The 24,649-nt window shown below is 39.1% G+C and overlaps 1 protein-coding gene and 5 non-coding genes across 6 annotated transcripts; 5 read left to right on the plus strand and 1 right to left on the minus strand.

The window, feature by feature from the left end:
- The first annotated feature begins 3,789 nt into the window (after positions 1–3,789).
- LOC6618481 (ubiquitin-conjugating enzyme E2 N) lies at positions 3,790–7,170 on the plus strand. Its single transcript, XM_032725401.1, has 2 exons — positions 3,790–3,943; positions 5,547–7,170. The coding sequence occupies exon 2, from the start codon at positions 5,627–5,629 to the stop codon at positions 6,080–6,082; it is 456 nt and encodes a 151-aa protein (XP_032581292.1). The 5' UTR covers positions 3,790–3,943; positions 5,547–5,626; the 3' UTR covers positions 6,083–7,170.
- A 7,778-nt stretch (positions 7,171–14,948) lies between these two features.
- Trnar-ucg lies at positions 14,949–15,021 on the plus strand. Its single transcript has one exon. It is a non-coding gene; the product is annotated as a tRNA-Arg (tRNA).
- A 140-nt stretch (positions 15,022–15,161) lies between these two features.
- On the plus strand, positions 15,162–15,243 carry Trnas-cga. The gene has a single exon. It is a non-coding gene; the product is annotated as a tRNA-Ser (tRNA).
- A 298-nt stretch (positions 15,244–15,541) lies between these two features.
- On the plus strand, positions 15,542–15,623 carry Trnas-cga. The gene has a single exon. It is a non-coding gene; the product is annotated as a tRNA-Ser (tRNA).
- Positions 15,624–16,303: 680 nt separating this feature from the next.
- Positions 16,304–16,376, plus strand: Trnar-ucg. The gene has a single exon. It is a non-coding gene; the product is annotated as a tRNA-Arg (tRNA).
- A 7,658-nt stretch (positions 16,377–24,034) lies between these two features.
- On the minus strand, positions 24,035–24,116 carry Trnas-aga. The gene has a single exon. It is a non-coding gene; the product is annotated as a tRNA-Ser (tRNA).
- Positions 24,117–24,649: the final 533 nt, after the last annotated feature.

The raw sequence follows: 24,649 nt of genomic DNA on the forward strand, positions 1-24,649 counted from the left end.
TTCTTGATATTTTTTGTGTCTGCTTCTTTTTCTTTTTTGTTGGCCCTGCGCTGCCAAGGGTTTCCTTTGTTCCCTCGACCGCCCAGCCGCCCACATTGCAGCCCACCCAACACGCCGACACCCCAACCAACCACCCACATCCACTCTAAGCCAAGTCTGTTGCACTCACAAAACGACGAACGCGACCCCAAACAAAAACAGAAACAGAAGCAACAAGAACAACACGAGCCGCAAGGATTTCGCAGGACATTGGAGTCTCGAATACCCTTACAACTGGCTGAGAATCCTCCAGAGATTTCTTCTGCCTGTAAACTTATATGACACCAACAATTACGCATCAGAATAATGTGTTTCCTAGAAAATTTCACATTTTCTATGAAAAATCTGCAGGATTTGAAAATATCACGTAATAGTGCCGCAAAGTATGCAACACAATTCGAAATACTCAAAAACCTGTGTACATTTCTGAAATAAAATAGCACTAGTATTTCTTGCTATGATAATGTTGATGTTTATACTTTAAAATCACTTCCTGGAGAATCAAATGAGATATTTACTTTTTAAAACTAACGCCAAAACAACTAAGAAGTTCTCGTTTCTGGCTAAAAACAAGCGAAAGCCATTTGATATATGTATTTTTAACCTCAAGGAATTCGGATTTTTTGCGGATGGACACTTGTAAATTACAACAACAACGAGTCTAATGGACACTTTTGCCTCAGTTTTGCTGTTGTTTTTATTTATGCGTGCGTCTTTCAGCCGCCCCCTCTCGCCCAGCCCGCCCACTTTTGCTTTGCTGCCCTTCGACAGCAACAAACAAAACAGAACAAGAGAAATGGCAAAAAGAAGGCAAAAGGAAAGCGCCGCTTCTTTTTGTTTGTGTTTTCACCTTATTTGTTTTGCTCGTTTTGTTCGTTGCGTTTTTGGGCTCAAGAGTAGGCCTCTCAAGAGCAATACGCTCTCTTAAAGTGCATTTGATTGCAAGTGCAGGCGAAAGAGAAGCAGAGCAAATTCTGATTGGAGATGTTGCTAAAGTTTTCCTTTGGCAACGTGCTGCTAAAGCGCATGTTGCGCGCTTCTTTGTCAGGAAGAAAAAATTGCTAAAAAGAAATTCTAAGAAAGTTTCGAAGGAAATGAGGGGGAACTCAGGTGCTAATTACAAAACAATACTGAGATTTATTTCCCCCAGCTGAAGTGCTGTCAAAGTTTTGCGTTTTGAATATTACAAACAAAAATCCCAACACAAATAAATACAATTTTTTACGTTTCCCAACTTACTCGGTACTTTATACCCTTGATTATTTTTGCAATCAATTTAACTTTTACAGCATTTAACAAATGACTTATTTTTTTACATTATTTTTGATTGAATTTGTTGTTAACTTGCATTAACATAATCATATTTAATAATAATAATATTGTTTTGATATATGGAATAAACTTAAAGCTTGATAAATGGTTATTTACGATTGAATAAAAGCGAATACACCCTGAAACTATTTTGTTGGACTACAACTAACTTAAGGCTTATATAAAAAGATATTATGTTCATGTTAAATATTTTAAAATTAAATGTAAGAAATGGATAAACCATAACCGAGCGGCCATGCGAATTTTGTAAAACGTAACCCACCACCGGAATTACAGGTCAGAAAAAAAGAGCTAGTGAACGCCATGTTTTTGTAACTATGGTAGAAAATCGTCGGCCATTAAAATGGGAAAACAATGAATACGGATAGAACGGATAGAAGGAGCAGTGAGTTGTTTAAGTTATAATACTACTTACCAAATTATATTAGCTCTCTGATATGATTATGATAAAATCCCGTTCAATTGCAAAATAAAGTTATGGACTTGTCGATTTTGATACATTTTCATAGTTAAGCAAACGCTCTCCATTTCAGTTATTTCTGGAAGAGGAAAAAAGGCATTGAGGTTTTCTATTCCGATATACATATGTACATACATCTATTTTTTAATCACTTATTGTACGAAAACCAAGAAAATTGCATTATATTCCACCACTTAAGAAGTGGCTATACTAGTCTTTCCTTTTCCACTAAATCTTCATTTTGTAGCGGAACTCTTACACTCTTCACCTCGTCTTCTCTAAAGTTTCTTCTCCCCTTTCCACCCACACTTTCTACACTTTCTATCCCATTCCTTTGAAGATCAGCTGTAGCGGTTTGAATTTTGCCATATCGAGCGTAGAAATAGAGGAAGGCACTAAAAACAGCTGCAGCTCAAGAGCGAATAAAGGTCGCCTCCGTTCCGCCCTCTCTTGCTCTTTCATCCCCTCTCGCTCCCACCCACACACTTTTACACACACACACGTGCACTGCGTAGGGAAAAGCAGCGCAGTTGCAGCAGAAAAACAGATAAACAGCAAAGCAGAAAAGAGGCAGGTTGCTCTCTCTCGCTCTCACTTGTGGGCTGGACTACAGTCGTTGTTGTTGGTTTGGCCAGCCTAAAAACGGAGATCGCACGTGTGTGTGTGTGTGCGGTGTGCGGTGTGTGTAATGCATATGGCTGACTTGCTGTTGTTGGTTTTGTTGCCCTTTTGTAGTTGCTGTTTGTTTTTATCTTACACTCGCACACACACATGCAACCGGCCTATGCAATCGAGCGAATACGAATGATAAATAGCATGTGTGTGTGCGAGCGAGAGGTTTCGCTTGTTTTTTTTTGTATTTTAGTTTTCTGCCTTCCGCCTTGTGGTTTTTGTTGTTGCTCTTTTCGGCTTCTTGTGCGTCCATTGGGCATTGCATTCGATGTGTGGGTGTGAGTGCAAGTGCGCAGTTGTGTGTGTGTGTTTGGACAGCCTCTCTTTTTAAAAACGCATAAATGTTGATTACAGTAAATTGACAATTTGTTGTTGTTGCTATCTCGCTTTTTGGAGTTATGTTTTTGCACGTGTCTGATTGGAATCCTGCACCGGCTCCTTTTAGACTTGTTAAATAGCGAAACTGTACATAGTTTCATTTTCTAAATCATTAATTTGCTCTCGAATAATACTAATGAAATAAAATTAATTTTAATATACATGCACATTTTGTCATTATAAGTCTTATTGTAATAAACGTTATTGGGAAACAGATGGTTATAAAGTTAAAAAGAACATAAAACAATATTAAATAGTGCTATTATGCAGTTTATATATCGCTTTATAAAGTGCTTCCATAAATGATAGTTTCTCAAGAATTCTAACTGTACTTACCTTCAGTATGAAGCTAAGTTACATCTGATGAATATTCAAAACGCACATCATTGGTTTTAAGCAACGAAAACAATTATCAAAGTCGTCATGAAGATTAAATAAATTTCGACTCAATTTATTGCTGATTCCCGGGAACTTGCACTTTTAGTTACTTCTCTTTTGTGTTTTTTCCAACTGGATTCCACCCGCCAAATTTCCAATAAAAATTACGGACAGAAAAAAGCTAAGCGCTCCAAAACCTTGGGTTGCAGCGTGCCGAGGAGCTGATTGCTACGAAACACGGTCCTATTTGACAGCCGCTAAGCGCTAGAGTTGTCACCGAAAATGCGTTTTTACTAGTGCGAACAATAAAATTATCTGCGTAAAAATTAAAAAATGCAATAAAAAACAAGATAAATAGCATAGCAAATATTTGAAACTATATTTCTACTGAAATTTCAACAAGAAGACAGTGCAAAGGTGTTGCAAAAATATTTAATTCAGGTCAAGGCAGCCTAGCAACCCTGTCATTTTGACATTGCCGCTCACACGCACGCCACACAGACGCACGTTAGTCACAGCAACGCACACACATACTAGCGAACGGCTACATTTTTTTTCGAGTGTGCTCGACATTCATAATTTTTGTGGTGGAGCTGCCTGCAAAATCGAATTTTATCGGTTTGCCAACGAAGTATCGGACATAACTGCAAATAAAGTTCAACAATAACTTGGCGCTGTTACGCTGTGAGTTTGTGTTTTATCAAAAGTTGCATACTCTATCGAAAAATCATTGTTTTTGTCCAAAAATGTTGTAAATGCCCGAAAAAATACCAAAGTGAGAACAACAACAACAGCAGCAAAAAGCAGGAACAGCACCAGCAGAAGAAGAAGCACAGGCAGCAGATAAAATTTAATATAATATCGAAGAGCAAGAAAAAAGCCGTAAAAGTTGATAAATCGAATGTGTGTGTGTGAAAAATAATAATTGTGGCGTTCGCACCAAGTATTCGCCTTTTTTCCTATTAACTTAAATTCGCCAAAAACGCGGCGTTTGCTTTTCTGCTTTTTTTGACTCGCCCTCTTTGTCCCACCCATCCGCATATTCTCTTTTCGCCTTTGTCTTTTTCGTGCGCGTTGTCTGCATTTTGTCTGTGTGCGTGGGTACGTGACTCGCTTTGTCTGTGTGTGTGCGTGTGCAAGCGAAATTGTTGCTTGTAAAAAAGGAAAATCTTATTAGGTGTTTTTTTTGTAGTTTAATTGCCAACATTATTGATTTTTCAAGCGGTTCACCCCTTTCTCCCTCCGCATTCCTCCTGTCCAGTGTGCTTCTTCTTCCTCTGCGGAACTACGTGCATTTGTCACCCAAAAGGGAAATCAATAAGTTGGTAAAACAGCGAAACGCCGCACACTTGCACAATAACATTATGGTTAAATTATTGTTATTTTTGTTTCATTCATATTCATATTCTTTTGTTTGGTTCGAGTGCTTTTCGTTGCTGTTATTGTTGTTTTCTCAATACAATTTCTGGAAATTTCGAGGCCTTCATTTATCGCCTTTTGTTTCTTGTTTATCTGCGTCTTCCTTTCCCCTTCTCCACCTTATTTGACTTCATTTTCCGTGTGTCTAGGAAATGTAAACAGTTAAAGGAGCCGCAAGGTCACGCTAAAAGGGATTGGCAATGGTAGGTGGGCTTTGACTTACACAGGAAGAAATTCATTTTAATCATGTGTTTTCTCTTGAACTTCGAAAATGTGTAACGGAAAAAAATCCAGAATATTGTGAAACAGGAGGCGTTTACAATATAGTCTAGCTATCCAGAATCAAGTAAATAACTTTGAATTCCCTTCCATTCCGTTCTTGTCTATACTTCAATATAAATATTGTTAAGTACTACAATTTGAAAACATCTTTAAATTTAAAACATATTTTGAATTGGATTGTTTTAGCCAGCTCAGTTACACTGTACGAGAGAGACATCTTTGTGGTATGCTAAATTCTGTAGCAAAACTTTCTTTGGGAAAGTGAAAGCCACGTATCAGACCGAAAATCCACCCAACCCTACACACACGCATCCCCATAAAGAACGACCTTGAGCTGCAAAAGAAAAATTCTCTTTGATTTGTGACGCTCTTCCCCAAGAAAACCAAGTGAAGCTCCAACTTACGAATGCTACTATTTCACCGATACCTAGTTAATCTAGTTAAATTAGTAATCGCTTAATTTCACAGTTGAAACCACGATTGTAGACATTAGAGATAATAATTTATAGTTTTACTTACCTTGGGGATAGTGGATGATTTCGAGGATCTACTTAATTGGTTAACTTGACTCCGATCTCGTTTGCAGCTCAACGAGAAGGCCCAGACTCAATCCGCGTTTCCAGTTTACCGCGTAGAAGGAACTAAATAGAAGTTACCAGCTGAACGATGTCCAGCCTGCCACGTCGCATCATCAAGGAGACTCAGCGTTTGATGCAGGAGCCAGTGCCTGGGATCAATGCCATTCCCGATGAGAACAATGCCCGTTACTTCCATGTGATCGTGACCGGACCGAACGATTCGCCCTTCGAGGGCGGCGTGTTCAAGCTGGAGCTGTTCCTACCGGAGGACTATCCGATGTCGGCGCCTAAGGTGCGCTTCATCACGAAGATCTACCATCCGAACATCGATCGTTTGGGCCGCATTTGCCTCGACGTGCTGAAGGACAAGTGGAGTCCAGCCCTGCAGATCCGCACCATATTGCTGTCCATTCAGGCACTGCTCAGTGCACCCAATCCCGACGATCCGCTGGCCAACGATGTGGCCGAGTTGTGGAAGGTCAACGAGGCGGAGGCCATTCGCAATGCCCGCGAGTGGACCCAGAAATATGCCGTCGAAGACTGAACGCCCGAGGTCAGGAGGAAAGTCAGAAAGCGGATCCGTCAGTTGTATGGGCGATTTTCCAGAAAGTGGGTGCGTGACATGGACGGGCGGGTGGGGAAAATGCATACTTTAAAAACAACCAGAAAAACCTAAAGCATACGAAAGAAAACATAAAATAAGATAAAAAAAGCAAGCAAGAAAAAAAAAAACGATTTAAAAACACATATTTTTTTTCGAACCTTCTGGGGCGGGATATACATATAAAATATTAATATATATTTTTTTTTCAACCAATCGATCGGGGCGATCGGCGAAATGGAAGAGAGATAGCGAAAGCATTCTTTATGTAAAAAAACATAAAACGAAAAATGAAAAAAAAAAAAAAAAGAAAACAGTAATTGGTTTTAATCGTTTCTATTGATTTGTTCGAGGGGTCTGGTGTCTATATACATATAGCCGTATATAATTCTATGTGTAACTGAAATAACCAACCCATAACCATTAAAACATGTAGCATCAGATAATAAATCAATTGGAAAGGCAACTAGAAGGGATTTTGATTTCCTTGAACTCGTACATTCAGTCGAAAAGTCATTTGTAAACTCGGTTTAAATGTCTATTCAAAATAGAGAGTTTTGAATGTATAATTTTCAGTGTTTCAGAAAATTTAAGATGTGATCGTCCAACTCGTAGACTTTACTTTTCTTAACTAAGTTCAACATTTCGATCTATACTTGAGCTTTGCCTGGGTTGTGTCAGAGTCCCTTTTATAAACGATAAATAGTTTTACTCGAAAACAATTTTTTTTAACCAAACAATGAAGCCTTTAAGCTATTAGTAATTTTTGAAAGAAAAATATATAAAAAATATACAAAAATATGATACATGAACAAAATACAATGAATGCATACACTATATATTTATACAAAAAAAAAAAAAAAGAAGTAGTGGCTTGATTGCGTGAAAATTTCAAGTGCAGTTCCCAACAAAAAATGTGTACAGTAATTAAATGTTTGTCACCGAAATCACTAAAGGCTAATCCAAAAAACAATAGCAACCGAAAAGCAACCATAAATCAAAGAGTAATCGAAATAAAAATTAAGCAAATATTCAATTCAGTTTTCTTTAATTTTAATTAATTTTTTTCTAAGAAAAATAAATAAAAACGAAAAATTTAAATAAAAAATAAACCAAGTTGTGTTTTATTTGAATAGTTAAGTGGTAATATAACTGAATGGTAAGTTTATTCACGAATTTAATGTTAAACAAGAGAGAATGCTATAGTCGAGTTCCACGACTATCAGATACCCGGTACTCAGTGTCAATGCGAACGCGAAATTTCATAATTTTTCTGGGATATCGATAGATACTGGGGAACATAGTGAGAAAAAATTTAAAAATTGTTCAAAACTGTGGGCTTGACAGTTTTGGCGGTTTTAGGGCGTTCGAGTGGGCGTGGAAAATTGCTAGAAATACACAAGACTTATTAAATTATGAAAAAATTTTCAAAATTGGTTTCAAAGATGTGGGCGTGTTTTGGAGGTTAAGGGGAGTTATAGTGGGCGTGGCAACATGGGTCAACAAACTCTATAACCGTCAAACTTATAACCGATTTACGGTTATAAAATCGCTTGAATTTATAACATTTTGCTTTGGATATTGTTTATAAAATAATATAAAATATTTACAAGTAGTAAGTTTTATAATTTATTTTAGTTATTTGTCTTAACCATTGAAAACTCGCAGCAAAAATTTTCAATAAAATGTCAAATTTGTTTTTACTTCTCACGACTGCAGTTGTCAATCAGCTGCTCAACTTGGGACTTTGGGATTGGAATTATCCTGTCGGCAGGCCTCCCACTAACCCCGGCTTAACCCTTCACTGGGTCCCCGTCCACTGAGGGACCTTCGGAGGTCCGGCGATGGGGAAAAGCGGCGTTCAGGTCTTGTCTATCTTTTGTGGTCCTCGCAGCGTGGGAGAGTGTGTGTGCTGGCCACTCCCCCCGAAAACGCTTTTCCCGCCTCTGATTGGGTGCGCTCCGCGGGCATACATATATACGTATATATCTGGTTCTGGCGATTTCGAGGCCCCTGACCAACAACACAGGGCAGTCAAATGTCGAACCTAAAGCAATTTTTTCCCTCTGGTCTTTATTATTTTTCATATATTTTTGTTGTATTTTTTTTGTATTTTTGCTGCCGATGTTGTGTTCTCTGTTTTTTAGTCTGTGTCGACTTTGTTTTTCCGGCAAGTGGGCGGCAGTGGGTGGGAAACGGGTGGTTTTTCCGGGACGAAGGCAAACGCATATGCAAAATGCGGTATTCCATGGTCTGTGTGCTCGAGGATTTTTATCGGTAGCTTCATTTTGTGCTGTTCTGGGCCAAGGAAATGCATGGAAAAGCGTCTGGTGAGGGGTGGGGGTGTGGGCTTTGAGGATATTTTCGGGTGAAGTGTGGGCCAGTGGTGTCAGACCATAACTATGGCCATTAATCGTTACAAGTGGTTCACCTCTCCACCTTTGTATTTGCCAGCTATCGACGGTCTTTTACACTCGCCTCCATTTCGATCTCACTGCTTCACCCCATTTAAATAAATAGTTTACCTTACTTTCCTCTTTGGATAGATAAAAGTCATGGAAAAACTCAAAGAAATATCTAAAAGGAGATGAAATTGGTAGTCATAATATTGAGAACCCTAAATGATTGAAAGTTATAGAATAACTTATAAAACTTACATCACAAAGGATAAAAAACATTCTAAAAAATATCATTAATATTTACAATTGAAGGTTCTGAAATTAATTAACCATAAATAACCATAGTTATTGTTTTGAACATTTCACGACCTTAATCTCCTCTTTGGCGAGTCTTTTTTAACTGTGATATATTTTATTTCTTCTGCCGGGTATCTGTTGGATTCTTTCTGAGAACCGAAGGTTTTTTATAGATTCGTATCTAGAAACTGACACAGCTAAATTAACCTAATTACAATAGTAGTCGACTCTCACACATTCTTTCATCTTCCCACTGTGGTATGCACTTTTTTGTGAATCTTTTTTCCTGGGTACAGTCCACCCCAAAGGGCATTGAGTGCACCTCGTGCAGCTTGCCCTCTCACTCGCACACCGAATGCGCCATTTTTGTTTGAAAGCTAATCGAAAAAGGGCATACAGCCTAGCCCCGAAAAATACCCGCACACACACCAGCACACCCACGTGGTACGTAATGTAATGCAATGTCCGGAAGTACAGTCAACACCCAAAAAGACCAGCAAACACAAACACAAACGAGCGAGCGAAATGGAGAGATGGACAATGGGAGAGTGGAAGTGAGAAGGAACTGCCACTCGCATCGCATTCAGCAAAACATCATCAAAATTGTAAAAATAAACAAAAGCCAACATGCATAAAACCAATTTAAATTAAGGCCAACACACACGACGCATACACGCACATGCAGCTCTGTGTGTGCACTAGTGCTGTCCCACTCGGACACGCTATCCCTCTCTCTTTCTGCTTCCCTTTTTGGCCTGTCCATTGCAGCATTGAACAAAGTTTCGGCCATAGATGATGTTTTTCTCCTTTTTTTTTTTTCTTTTTTTTTTGGTGTGTGTGTGTGTGGGAGTTACTGGACTTTGGTCTCTGAGTCTGCCTATAGCCACCGAAAAATCCTCAAAAATAAAGGATAGCAAGGGGACAAGGAGCGGGGCTGTGAGTGAGCTGTATCCTTAATTGATATCGCAGCAAGGAATTTCTCTGCCACCCACTCAGGAATAAAAGGGAAAATACAAAAGGAAAAGACCCGGCTTCGGGCAGGATGAGCTCTGTGCGTCATGTCCAGTGATGTGAAGTATCTAGTTAGTGGTACAGTGGGTCCACAAATACTATCCATTACTTAAAATTGTCGTTCATTTACTGAGTTCTTTTTAAGTTCCATATTCATCACCTTGTTACATAAGTACAGTTAGTTCCAAAACGTGCTGCATGATTTCTTTATTGTCCTAAAACGAATTTGAAAAATTTATAAGTGGACTAGGTCTACCAAAACAATAACTATGTGTAATCTAGTTTATAACTATTATTTAAAGAAATTTTGTTAAAATCATATTTTGCTTGCACCTCTCAAAGGTCAAGCAATCATTACCTTTCCCAGCACTGGTCATACGTATCTATCTCTTCGGGTTTTTAGCCGAGTGTATAGAAAGGGGGGCTTCAACACACACGCATGCGATGGGAAGGGGGTAGGGGAACGGGTGTTTTTTTGGGGGCATTTGGGTGGCATTGCAAACGCAACGAGGATACTGCATGTGATAGGTCGGAAATTTTCTGCCGAGCTCACAATCAACTCTTTGGACTAGGACTAGGAGATATATCCCACACACAGCCAACCTCAACCCCCCTAACTTTTCGTGGCGGCGCACCTGCAACACGAATGTGCAAGGGGGGCTGCAAGTGTGGCAGGGGCGCAACTCTGAGGGTTGTGTGCACGACGCAGTAAAATGGCGGCATCCCAGGCCTTTGGGCTTGGCCAAAGTCCATGTGTGCGCTTGTGTGCGTGTCTAGAACCCCTAGATGCCCCCCTGCACCACCCCTGCATGCCTTTGTGTCTGTGTGTGCGTTTCCATTTTCCCATTTTTGCCACCCACATGCCACCCTTTTGTTTTGGCTCGCCTTGGTAGGCACCACCCTCTGGGAAACCCCCCCGCTGGAAACCCACCCATGCCCCGAATTGTGAGGCAAAATTGAAGTTCATGCAACTTAGGTCTAGGGATGTCTGTCTCTATTTGAGTGTGTGTGTGTTTTGGTGTTTCGGGTGGGTGTTTTTGTGCGTTGCATGTCTGTCCACACACACACACAGATGTAGTACATATAAATATGGACAGATAGATAGTGGTACAGTGCGTACTGTTAAATAGAAAAGGTATAAATCAAAATTTATAAAACATTTAACAGAAATGAGTCATCCCTATACCCATAACCCATCTTCTAATCAACTTTAAAAACATTTCATACTAAATAGTGGAAAACTACTAAGCACCTGAGACAACTGACTCGCACTGTACGCATGTACACGAGGTTGCATTTACGGATATGTGCGCACATAGTCAATGAATAGCCGCAGAGCCCTGTCCTGTCCATCTTCTCATTTTCGTTTTTCCCGCTGGCAGCCTATGGAAAGTTTTCCGGGAATTAAGTTAACAAAGCACACGTGAGTATTTATTTAAATATAAGTATTTATTTAAATATATATTCAACTGCATGTTGCTCTCGTGATCTGTGTTTGTTGTCTATCACATTAATAAATACTTTAATACAGAATTTGAGTTCTGCTTAAAGTAAATGTTATGTTAAATGAGTAATCAAATATGTATATAACTAGTATGATTTAACAGGTTTTATAAAAAGCTCTTTGAAGTGTCTTAAAGCATAGTTAAATATGTTTAGGTAAAGTCTATGGTTTAAGATTGTGTTGCGGTTTTCCTGTTTTGTGTATATTTTGGGTGATAGTCGCCATTTTTTGTTTGCTATTTTCTATAATATTTTTGTGTATATCTTTTATTATTCTGTTGGTATTTTGCTCTACGCCCCCTTCTTGTTTTTTTTTTAACTTAGCTTGACGTTGACGATGACGACGGAGACCAAAAAAGTGGACGAGGACGACCGCCTACAACACACGCCTATTGTTGCCACCCCCCACACATGTATACAAATATTGATGCAGACACACAGACGAAAAGCACTCGAACATTTGCTTCGCATGTGGCCGTGGCAACCCTTTAAAAAATAGGACTCAGTGTGTGTTGTCCACAGTAAAAAACAAAGCAATACCATATTTTAAACGATATTTTAAACCCTTACAATATCTTAAGACTATGATCAAATAACTACTGAGATGGAAGATATATATATTTAATTTAAAAAATAGTTGGGCGCCATTTATTTTGATTTATAGCTTACACATTTTATTTGTGTAAGGTATGTAGTATTTGAATGGAAGTGAAAACCCTGGTCCAGCTTTATGTATCAAGCAGTTGGGCGCCATTTTTTCAAATAAGTTTTTTGATATTTTATCCGTGTAGGGTTGCGGTATTTGTTTGGGAATGGGAGTCCTGCTTTTTTCGGCCCGGCCGGACACAACTTAACCGACAACGACGGCTATGGGCGCATTTCGTTTAACGTTTTTCAAGCAGAAAATCGATAAGTGCGCACGTACAGGAACATATATAGCATATACCCGCACACAGATATATATGTGTATATATATATATATATATATATATATATATATAGCCACGTATATCCCATTGCACATGGCATATACACCATGTGTGTGGGCAACACAACATCATGCGTCGTAGGCCAGAGATGGTTTTCAGTTTTCCCCAACAGCAAATGGATGAGAAACAGTCGAAAGAGAGCGGTTCGTCGGGGAAAACAGTGAAGGGGGCAGTGGGGACGGTGGGGGCGGAGCGATAGTGCAGCTGGAAAAATGGCCACGTGGGTGGGGGAATGGAGGGGCTCCTGCTTGTTGGAAATCCCTACGTGCGCTTTGCTGTTTCATCAATTATTTATTTCGGTTTTGTGCCACTGGACACAGAGGACGGGGGCATGTTGGTGCGGCGATGGAGCATTGGGAACATTGGGAATACTCAGGACAAAGCCCAGTACGGAGTCAGGGCTGCCACCCTCGAATCTTGAGCGCTACATACAAACAACATTTACCATATTGTTTACTCGACTGTTTCCATCAAATATTCAGAGATCAATTGGTGCGGAATATTCTTCAGTTTCTTACATAATTTACCAGGCTTGTGAAGCGCACCAAAAAAGTCTAATAATTGTTTCTTTGAGGGAGAGAAGAGCTTATAAGATATACATATTATACATTATTGAAATTAACTATTACCATTACAAATATAAAAGTTGGAAGGAATCTAGAATTATTAACTGTAATTAGTTACTTTTAACTACTAATTTTCCAGCAATAGTTCATTTATATTAAGGCTAATATAAAGTTCTGTGGCTTTCATGCCTCGAGCCACCTCTTTCTTGTTTTCTTTTCTACTTTAAAAACTAAGTTTCAGACGGGGAAAATGCAGGCGAACATTAATCATAGATTCGGGGAATTAATGGGGTGAAGGGTTTAAAAGGGGAAGGACGAATGGGTGGAGGTCCACCTACCGCAGTTGGCTACGGGTATTTTGACCAGGCCGAAAACGAGCGGCATTGTTACCTTAACCATCAATAATAACGCAATGTGGCAATGGGCAAGGCATCGAGAGCTGACAGAATTAGTTGCAAAAATTTATTTATGACTCTTTGTTGGCGGGGCATTGTTAGCTTCCGCCCGCCGCCCCCTCTCCAGGTTTATCCCCCTCCCCGCCCACCTGTGCTGATTTATGGCGCCCCGATAGTGCTGCCAATAATTGGCCAAAGAAGCGGCAGCGAGAACTTTTGTCCATCCCAAAGCGACCTGCGCTAAAAAAAAAAAAAACTTCCTAGAATGGACAAAGGAAAGTTTTTCTATAACAAATAATGTCTATGGCTGATTTTTAAATTGTTTTTTTTTAATTTTTTACAATTTAGAATGTGGAAATCATATATTTTGATATGGACACGGCTATTCTCTGCGATCTTTGAGATCTAAATAAATTGTTTTTAGTGTGTCCATTTTTTTTTTTGGGTTTGTCATGGCCATGGCAGAAATCTCATTAAGTTTTACATGCAACGAACAACTGACATGCAAACTGCATTTGAACCAGGGCAGGGGGCTTCCCCCAGAGGGCCAACTCCGGTTGCCAGGTGCGTGGCAAGAGAGAGCGAGAGGATGGCGGCGTGCGAGGGAGAGGGCGCGAGAGAGGCGAGGCTGATTAGCATATTACCGTGTAATTAGATAGTTTGAAATTAATTTTAATTGTAACCGACTTCGCTTCCACACTAGCCAAGATCCCCAACGAAACGAAAACGAAATAGAAACACAACACGACACAGCACAGAAAATCGAAAGAAAAAACGAAACGGAATATATACTTTCGACCTTTCCCAAGCCCACAGAAAATTAGCGATGCCATTATATTCATTACCTTACACTTATAAATTTTATCAATCAATTCCGAGAGCATTTTAGACGAAAATAAAGTAAGATAGATGGGTGCCATTAAATCAAATATTTTTTTTTACGAACTGGATGATTAGTTATTTATAATACCAATTTAAAATATGGGCAATTGGGTCCTATAATCAACATGCACATATGTATAAACATCATTTACATTTTTCCAAATGTGTCTGTGATTTTTTTTATGGAAACCCAGACAGTAGGAAAAACGTAGCCAACAAAAAAGGCAAAAAATGCGTTTGCCGCAGACACAAATTATCGATCCAAACATTACACAAACACGCACACGGACAGAATTAAGCAGCACCGAAAAGTAAAACACTTGGGTAAACCCCCAAAAAAGGTTGCAGCTGAGTGGGGGTGGCAAGGGAATTTTATTTTGCGGCAACTTCTTTAAGTTGTTCTTGATAAAAAAAGTCATGACCTAACACAATATGTCCGTAAATAAGCCTGTGTAACAAAAGAAGGCCATTGCCCCTGAAATGTACCTGATATATTGGTTTTTGTTAGTATTTAGAGGTGTTAGAAAAGATGAAGGTATTTGCTTAAAAAATGTGTAACCTCAATCCCTCACATATTTTTAAAATAATAATCACAAAGCTTTGTTTCGCTTTGAAACTGAATGAACATTTAATAAGCTAGATTTTTTGCAATTCAACCCTTCCCAGTTATTATAGTTTACGTTCTGTTCTCACTAGCAAATGTTCTCACTCCAGTTTTTCTCGCCTCTCCCTTTTTATATTTGTTGCTACGGCATCGTAATCCAACGGACCGTGTGGCCTAATGGATAAGGCGTCGGACTTCGGATCCGAAGATTGCAGGTTCGAGTCCTGTCACGGCCGATCCTTTTACACTTTTTTTTTTAATATTAATATTTTTCCTTGAGCTATGAATATTACAGCTTTTATTAATTGGCGAAGTCAATAGTTCTTTAAGCAACTAGAAGCTTGAATACTGTATTGGGCTTGCCAAATAGCAAGTAGCAGTCGTGGCCGAGTGGTTAAGGCGTCTGACTCGAAATCAGATTCCCTCTGGGAGCGTAGGTTCGAATCCTACCGGCTGCGAATGAAATTATTTATTTCTTTTTATTTTGTGAAATTAAAATAAAACGTTCTGCACAACAGAATAAGTGAGTGTTTAAAAACACATTATTTTATTTCCATACAGAATTATCTCATTTAACGAACAATTTATATTTATAATGTAGTAAATTAAACTTTTTTAATTGTCTTATAGAATTATCATATTTAACGATCAAAGCATATTTATAAGTAAAATAAAAATAGTAGAAAACGTAGTAATTAACCTTTGGCCCCGTAATATGCATAAACTCCGGAAGATTGTTGACTTGATCAATAAAAAGCAGTCGTGGCCGAGTGGTTAAGGCGTCTGACTCGAAATCAGATTCCCTCTGGGAGCGTAGGTTCGAATCCTACCGGCTGCGAAGAGAACTTGTATTTTATATTTTTTAATTTTTAAACGGTGCATTATTATATTTTTGAATATGTTTATTATATCCTTAATAGTACAGACTGTGCCTTTCTGCTTGGCAATTACTTTCTGTCTAATGAATTTCTAAATTCTATAAAAATCCGCATTTTGATCATATTTCGTATTCAAGGAACCACATCTCAAATTTTGTTACCTTGCCTATTTGTCTCGCACTGTGTAGACCAAACACACCAACACCACCAGACACGCACAAAATTATTTACATTTGCTGCTGACGAGTTCGTTGAACCTTTGATAACCTTTTGTGGTCTGCTCCTCGGCAATTTTATTTCTCTATATACTAAATTTTTTGGCTGGCTTTTCTTAACTTTCGTTTTACCCTTCCGTCTGTGGGCGTATATCGCCGTCCACAAAAAGCCTCAAAATGTCTTTGGTTCTTTTGCACCATTGACGTTGTTGTTTCCGCAGGTCAGAGCTCGCAGTAATCTTTGATAATGATCTTTATATTATTAATGTCTAAGTATACATAAAATGAATAAATAATTGTGTAAAAGAATGTAAATACAATTTTTAATCAATCGTTTTAAGCAAGGTTCATTTGCAATATAACAAACTATGATAGATCGTATTGTTTCATTGATATTGGGAATTTGGGACGCCGGTTGCGCAACTGACCGTGTGGCCCAATGGATAAGGCGTCGGACTTCGGATCCGAAGATTGCAGGTTCGAGTCCTGTCACGGTCGTAGCTTACGACTTTTTAACTTATTTTTCGTTCGTCCTATAATATATTAATATGGGAGATTCCCTCGCCCAACTCATTTGTGTAACCTGAGTGCGGTAAGCAGCAATCGTAACCAATTGGCATACCCAATTGAAAGATTTATTGGACTTTTACATGGGTCGTCCATGGACGAATCAACATGTGGCTGCCACCGCAAGAAGCCCAACTTTGTTCGTTGGCTCTTGCTGCCTGGGCTTGCACTGAAACAAATCTCTTTAACATCTGCAAAAAATAAAAAGATATTTTCTTAAAAGTATGTATTGTCGTACATTTGGATAATAATTTTAATATTTAGCTTATCAATTAAATCTATGTGTGTCCGATACTTTCGTGTATTTTGTTGTCTTTCTGTGTATCTGCTGGTGTCGTTGCTGCAATTGTTGCTAGCTTGAATAGCTATATATTTTTTATTCTCTTTTGTCAGCAGGCAGACTGAGGAGCAAGTTTTTAGCAACGAGAACGACACGCGGAGGAACAAGCTGGTCTACAAAGTGGAGGACGAGGCTGCAATTTATGTGGAGGTCCGGCTGTCCACAGTCCGCGGTCCAAAAGAGATCCGAGGGCCCACAGAGTCGGCTTAGCATAATAAACGTCAGAATTAATTGGATTTTAATTGTCTGTTAAGCGCTGAAATTAAGTGCAGCCAAACTAGATTGTCGGCCAGGCAGTGGCTGTGGCGGTGGGCGGTGTTTTTTGGCGGAAAATGTATTGCCAACTCGTAGCTGACTGCTTTATTCAGCCGACTTCAGCCATGAATGGTAGCCCCATTCCCCTCTAAGCCCCCCTTTTGGCCCGATACCGATCTTAACAATGCTCAACCAAGCGACACACAGTACACATATGAAGATTATTTGCATGTCTCCGTTCTGGTGGTCGTTTGTCCAACTCCAGCTCCATGTTGAGTTGAAACCACAACTCCAACTCCAACTCCAGCTACGATCCAAAAAAAGGTGCCTTGATGCCGCCGATTGCCCATCTTTGATTGGATGAAACGTCTCGGCATTCCTGGCCACAAAACAGATAAATGAATATAATACAAATAGCATGAACTTGCTGCAGTAAAACTTTACAGTGCGAAATATATATATATATATTTTTTTGGTCGATTTAGTGTCATTTCAAAAGTGTCAAAATGCAGTCGATTCCATAGTTAATCAAATTTAAATTCTTTCATTAGTAATTCTCTGACAATTAGCCTTGCTACCGCCTTGATCCTTGTTTGTTGCCAGCAACATGTTGCTAAATTCCAGCTTGGAATGTCAAGACAAAAAAATACAACGAGGAGAATCAACAAAAACAGCAGGACCAAAGGCGACACACGAAAACGTTCAACGAACTTTGGCCGCAGGCTGAAAAAAGTGGACTGGGTGCACACCACTGCGTATACGCAATGCCTGAGATGTCAGGACATCAGCTGTTGGCGCTACAGGACTAAGGACTAAGGACCCAGGGCCCAAGACTCAGGACTCGGCGCATTTTGATTTACGCCCAGTGGCAAAAGAAGCCGAGGAGCGAAAGCCGAAGACGAGCGGCAAAAGGTTGAAAGGAGTTCAATGCACTCCGATGACGTTAGGGATAATCCAGCAGGACGGCAGGACTCCAGGACTTGTCTTGCTGTGTGTGCGTTAGTCAGTGTGTATGGACACGCACACGTGCCTGTGCACAGAGAAAAAAAATGTACTACTAACTTTATTTAGAAACTTTAGAAACAACATTTTTTATAAGCATTATAAAAACAAGGATACATATTAATATGTATCTTTTAAATTGAAGTTTTTCTTCTACATATTTGGTAAACATGTGTTTATTGTATTGTCGGAATGACGTTCATTGTTATTTATTTGATTAAATTATCATAATTTCATGTTGTTCAACTTAGGTCAATGTTTTTTGCAGTGCAGGATCCCGGATCCTGGGCGCATCCTGTGGAGGGCCATTGGCTTTTTGGGCTTCGCCGGCGCGTCGGCAGTTTCGGCGTCTTCGTAGGGCTTCGGACTTTTCGGCTCGCCGGCTTTTATTTTATGCCATTCCATTTTCGGGTGTCAATGTCCTGCGTCCTGTGCTGGTATCTGTGTGTTTGTGTGTTAGTGAGTGGCATGTGTCCTGCAGCGGAGAGCGAACAAAAAAAAAAGAAAACACCAAACGAAAAGAAAAAGTCCTCGATTCGCGCTGCGTTCTGCGTTACGCTCGTCACATTTTATTAGCCAGTTTGCAGGCTGCAGGACATTGAACGTCTGTCTCCCTGCGCGAGTCCTTTGTGTCGCAATAAATAACACACACATCAGTGTGTTAATGTGTGTGTGTGTGTGTGTTCGAGTGTTTGTGTGGGCCTTCCCTGCTTATTTTTGTTTTCTTCGGCTGCCTGTTATTTGTGTCCTTTTTGGGTTTAGATGTTGTGGGTGCATTGAACTGCAGGCCGCCTTCTTGACGCTTTTTTGGGGGCAATTTGTGTTTGAATTTGGCGGAACGCAGTTTTATATACCCTCTCCACGTCATGGCCATTAATTATATATTTTTTACTGGCACATTGTTTTTAAAAATGTAGGGAGAATGGAAAAGTTATGATTTTAACGAGATTTCAAGTAAAAATCACAGAATTATCATTTCTATTTTAAAAGACTGAAGATAAAGAAAATAAAATTAAAATAAACTACGATTATTTGTGCATTGTTTGTTCATAGTTCTATCCACTATTGCTTAGTTTGAATTTTTAAATCAGTATTATCGCATTCTTATAACATAGTTAGTTCCAGGGTTAAGGCTTTTATTTTCACAGGGTATGCCCAATTCGATTTTCGATCAGCGGTGACCTGTCAAAGGTTTTTGTGTGCGCGGCAGTTTTTTCGGCCAAACAATGGGTAGCGCCGAATATCCGCATATATGTATATCCCGATGCACCGTTATCCAGGACCTTTTGCGGATTAGGGCCGTGACAATTGCGAGGGCGAGCAAAGTTAAGGGTTAAGGGATCAGGGTCGAAGGCAGCTGCTGGCTCCTCTAACGGGAACACTTAACCCTAAGCATATTTTCGGTGTTTCTTTTCTTTTGTGTGCGCTGCATTTTTGTTTTTTTTTTTTACACTTATTACGCTTTTTTGTGTGTGTATTCTATTTTTTTTTTTTTTTTGGGATGGCGCTAATGATGATGAAGCGGCCAGGGGCGGGCGGCAAAAGGGGTAGCGGGTGTTCTGGAACAACTGGCAACTGTCTCCTTGATGCGTCCTTCAGGAGCTCTCTGGCGCATGACTTTTGCCTTCTTCTGCTGCCAACTTCTGTTGCAAGTCGCAAAAATACAAAACAAAAAACGAGACAAAAATGTACTGCGTTATTTTCTCCTTATTTTTATTATTATTATTTTGTACCTTTTTATTTTTTGCATGATTTTTTTTGGAGGAGTTGCAGGCGACTTTGTCTATGCTGCAAAAGAATGCCTTTGGGGCATTTAGATAAAAAATACATGAAGGAGCCAAAGGATACTAAAAAACAGATGGGCATGGGCGGTACGTGGGGGGTTTTCGACCAAGGGAGGCCTGCATATTGCACTTGAGAGCCCAACAGCAACAACAACCAAGTAACAAAAATAAAAAATACAAAAAAACAAAGAAAAACGAAGAAATAGCGACAACCAAGAGTAACAACGGAAAATTGTGAAAAAATCACAAGACGCACATAAAAATGTGAGTGAAAAAAATGAGGGACCAGGAGATGGGCAAAACAAAAACAAAAATAAAGAAAACGAAAAGTGTAATAGAATTTTCCAAGGGAAAGGAGAGCCTCAAGCTCAGGCATTTCCCTTCGCTAGTGTTGTTGTCATTCGCTTGTTGTATTTTATAATTTATAGAATTATGCAAAAGGTTTTTTGGCAGAATATCTCAGGCTGGCTCCGGAAAATCCGACCAGGAGTTCAAATTATATTGGATAGGCTACATGAGCAAAGGTTTTGGGTAAATCACCTACTAGTATAGAGCATCCAATATCTATTTCTATTTATAATTTGCTTAAGAAATATTTACAAAATATTGTGGAAATGAAAATATTCATTATAACTTAAGGTTAGTTGTTATAAGCTTTCAAGTTCGTACTATATTTTGTCAATATAATTGTATTAATTTTAGATTGAGAAATATACTTCATTTATATTTAGCCTTTAATAGGTGTTTTATAAAATTATATTTTTCCCCAAAAATGCAGTCGAGTTTAAGCGGACCTCAGCATAAAGATGCATCCCAATTTCTTCAGCCATCTGAGCCATCCCGTTGCCAGGAAAAAGGGACTCCTTCAAGGGCCTGACCGAATAATGCCCGACTCTCATATATGAGATGTCTATAAACTCAAACAGAGCCAACAATGTCGTCGCCTGGCTAATCTACAGCAATTTTTACGCTTTTCACAAGCAATCTGCAATACAAAAAAAAAGAGAGTGAAAAAATAAAGACGAAATTGGGCGGCGTTTGGGGTGATGGTGTGTCGCAAAAGAAAGAAAACTTTGGACTTTGAATGCTCGGGAATTTTCCTTTTCATCAGCTTAAAAGCCTGGTGCAAGGACGAGTCGCGGTAGCGAGGGGGCGGAGGGGCGGAGGGCGTGACAAAGCCGGGGCCAAATGGAGAAGAATTATAAGAGGGAAACCGAGCGGAGGGGGCCAGACCCAATGATGATGAAAGATACATTTGTAGCGCACAGATACGCGTTACTTGTACTTTTTGTTGTGTGCACTCATCTTCTGAATGTGAATCTCAAAGATGCCGAACCCCGTCCCACCCATTTACCACACCCCCTTTCCCACGTTGTGTTTATTTTATTTTTTCCGCATTGTCAACGCTTTGGGAGTCGTCGCCTCATAATCCGTTATTAATTGCCCAACGACATGTTACCAGGGCCAAAAGCACAGAAGCAGGGGAATAGGGCCAAGTTATCCAGGGGCTTGGCCACTCGATAGATAACCGCAGTAGACATAGAGAAAAGTCTTGAGATCGGTTCATTATTCTACATTTACATTGTTACATTAATATGCATAAATATGCTTTAGCAAATTAGAAAGTGATATGGTTTTGTGATAAAAAGAAGAATGTTAAATAATATTCCCATATGAGTTTGGCCCCTTTAAAATATAAATAGAATTTTAAAAGAAAATCATAATTTTTCTTCGTGCAAACATATTTGTATCTTTTGTCTGCACAACTTCATTCAGACAGCTCCAGAAAAAGTTTTGCAACTGCATCGACCAGTGTTTGTGTGTGTGTGAATGTATCTGTCAGCTAGTACTTATATATATATATATTTATAAACAAATATATATAGATATATACTCTGCTGGCATATCGGTTTCTTCCGCGCCGTTGTTCTCTTTTTTTCCTCCTTGTTCGGTAATTTATTTACTCAAAACACGCAAAATTATTTTATGCAAATGATTTCTCAACGTTTTCACTTGCCGAGTTGAGTCAGCTAACCATATACGCCATATCCTTCTCCGATCCCGATCCCTTGACTCAAGTCCCCTTCCTTATAATTCCCATAACCCCCGGACTTCTCAGTTTTGTAGTCTGCCATTTGGGGGCGTGGCCAGAGGGCAGGCGTTTAATTCTTAACCCACGGAGCGTGGTCAAAAGGGTAACATCCGACTCCATTGAATGGGCACCACAATGCCTACATTCCGCATTTTGTTCGCAGTCATGGCTAAATAAATAAAAAAAGAAAATAGCACACTGTGCTGTTTTCACTGTTTATTTGATAAATTGCTGAAAGGCAACATCTCTCTTAATATTCCCAAAATAATTTTGAGTGATTTTCTTGTTATTATGCATCATTATAACCGCTTTAAATCAGCAATTTCCAAGGGCAGGCAAAGAAGTTCAATCAAATTTGAACTCGATCGGCGTTTCAAATGGACTTAGATATATTCCCCGATATCTGAGCCAACTTCCCAGCACACATTTGTCAACTGGCGATTGCGGCATAATTACAGAAAAACTCCGCTCGAATTGTGACAATTTCCAGGTATCGCAAAGGCATCGAAAGATGAATCGGCGAGTTGCAGAAATACAATCGAATTAATGGAAAACAGAGCTTTGGAGCTAAAACAATTTCGACATATTAACCGCTTTGTTGGTGGGCGGGCACAAAGAAATTAATGGCGTGGCCAAAAGTGAAAATCTGCGGCCAAAAGCGATCGAAGAAGGTCAACAAAACTTTGGGAGTTCGTGTGAAGTATCGCGGTGTATCTATCAGATACATAAATTAGATGCATGCGTCACCGTTCGCCGGCCGTTTGCGAATTTTTTGTTTTACTTTTGTTTGTTCCCTGCTTGACGCTCACATAATTTTACATTCGATTTCCTCAATTAGCCGGCTCAGGAGCAGCTGTGCAAATTCGTTTTTTTTGTGTTTTTTTGTGCGCATTCGGTTTATTTCGCGCGCTGTATCTGCGCGATGAGCAGCGCTAAAAGTCAATTAATCAACGCAGGCTTTTGGCCGAATTTAGGTCAAAGTCTCTAGTCTGTGCGGTCGCTTATCTCGCTCGGAATGGCGAAAAACTGAAATCAGCCCAAGATATACGCATATCTTAAATTTGTCTTCTTTCTAGCGAGCTTAATACTCTTGTACAGGGTACTTAAAATTGGCATTGATTATGTAAAGAAGAGTAAGTGCGCTATGTTTAGAATGTTTTGATTTCAACAACGTGAATTCAATCTGGAATTGTGTGAAAAGGTTGTTAAGGAATTTATTTGAAATTAAATAATATATTTATGAAATGCCCTCGAACAGATGGTTTAGTGAGAGTTCGTTCAATTTATAAAAAAAAAACAACTGTTCAAAAAGGGTATTTACTCCAATATTTATAAAATCGATTTTTATTGTCTTATGTTAGGGCATTAAAAACGTATTCTCAGCTTAGTGCTTAAATTTTTGCAACTTTTTTCGACTTCATGCGTTGCTCTGATTTCTGTCGTCGATTTGCGCAAGTTGTCGTCGCTTGTTGCTTGTCTATCACTCACTTAGCATCTTGCAAATGCTCGGCGCGTTTTCTGGGGCCTTTTCCTTCTTCATTTATTTCATTTTATATACTTTTTTTTTTGCCCAACTGCCTCTTGGGGCGGGTTCAATGGTCTCAAGAGTTTCTTGCCCCTCTTCAAGTTGAAGCCAATCTTGTAGCTTCAACTCTACCTACATTTTTGGGGATTTCAGTTGGGTTCAAGCCTCTGCGGGTGGCACTGGCTTAAAAGCCTTTAAAATTCAATCAATATGAGGTTAATTACAATGCCAGCTCGATGATTTCTCGATTTGCTTGGGTTGTCCTAAAAAGAACGCATATATAGAAGAGACACAAGAAATTCTATTATACCAAACCATTGAAATTACAAATACTTTTAAACAAGATATATTTGTATGTAAAAATGTATTCAACATATATTTCAGCATATAGATAATTTCTTAGTGAAAATTGGCCATTGGAATTAGTTTTGTATAAAATTCTTACAGAGTGCATAGCACAAGGATTGCTTAAAAACTGCTGTATGTAATTTAACTAATTTAATTTAAAAATTGTGTTTTATTTATATTCCTTATGATGTTACCTTTTGGATTTAATAGTTTGGTTTAATTATTTTAAAAAAAGCGGTAAACCGCAGCCGGTAGGATTCGAACCTACGCTCCCAGAGGGAATCTGATTTCTAGTCAGACGCCTTAACCGCTCGGCCACGACTGCTTGATGATCGCGGGTCGTCAAGTTAGCATCAAAAAAGATTGAATTGTTTTTGGAGATCGGGGCCTCTATTTGAAGATATAGGCATAAAAAGCTGAGTAAGCAATGTGGTCAATGATAATGGCTATGAAGGTGAATGTAGTTGACGTTTGTTTATGTTTAATGAATATTTATCTTCAATACTCGAAATATTTGATTTTATTTAGCCAAGTTGTGGCTTCCTCTTGAATTTCTTGAATAAGTCAAAAAACTATCAAATTACTGATGAATAAAGATGAAAAACAAAAAGATTGCTCACCTTTTGTGTATGCTTGTTATTAGTTTGGCTGTTAGCTCCAACAATTTCCACACAAGTTAAGCGACTATATTTGTGCAATTATCGCACGATCAGCAGACTTTCACAATACCCCGGGTTGTCCCAAAAATATATCAACCGCTGTGATTACATGGAAACTTTGGGTTTGGCCAATAGTTTTTAGATCTTCATTGATACGACAATCGTTAAAACAAACCGAAATGGAGAAATGGTTTGTTCA

The sequence above is a fragment of the Drosophila sechellia genome, chromosome X, assembly GCF_004382195.2.
Source record: "Drosophila sechellia strain sech25 chromosome X, ASM438219v1, whole genome shotgun sequence".
NCBI classification, from domain to species: domain Eukaryota; kingdom Metazoa; phylum Arthropoda; class Insecta; order Diptera; family Drosophilidae; genus Drosophila; species Drosophila sechellia.

Bases quoted from the DNA above. Each gene is read 5' to 3' on its own strand.
- LOC6618481 (XM_032725401.1), top strand. From the start codon at position 5,627: ATGTCCAGCCTGCCACGTCGCATCATCAAGGAGACTCAGCGTTTGATG.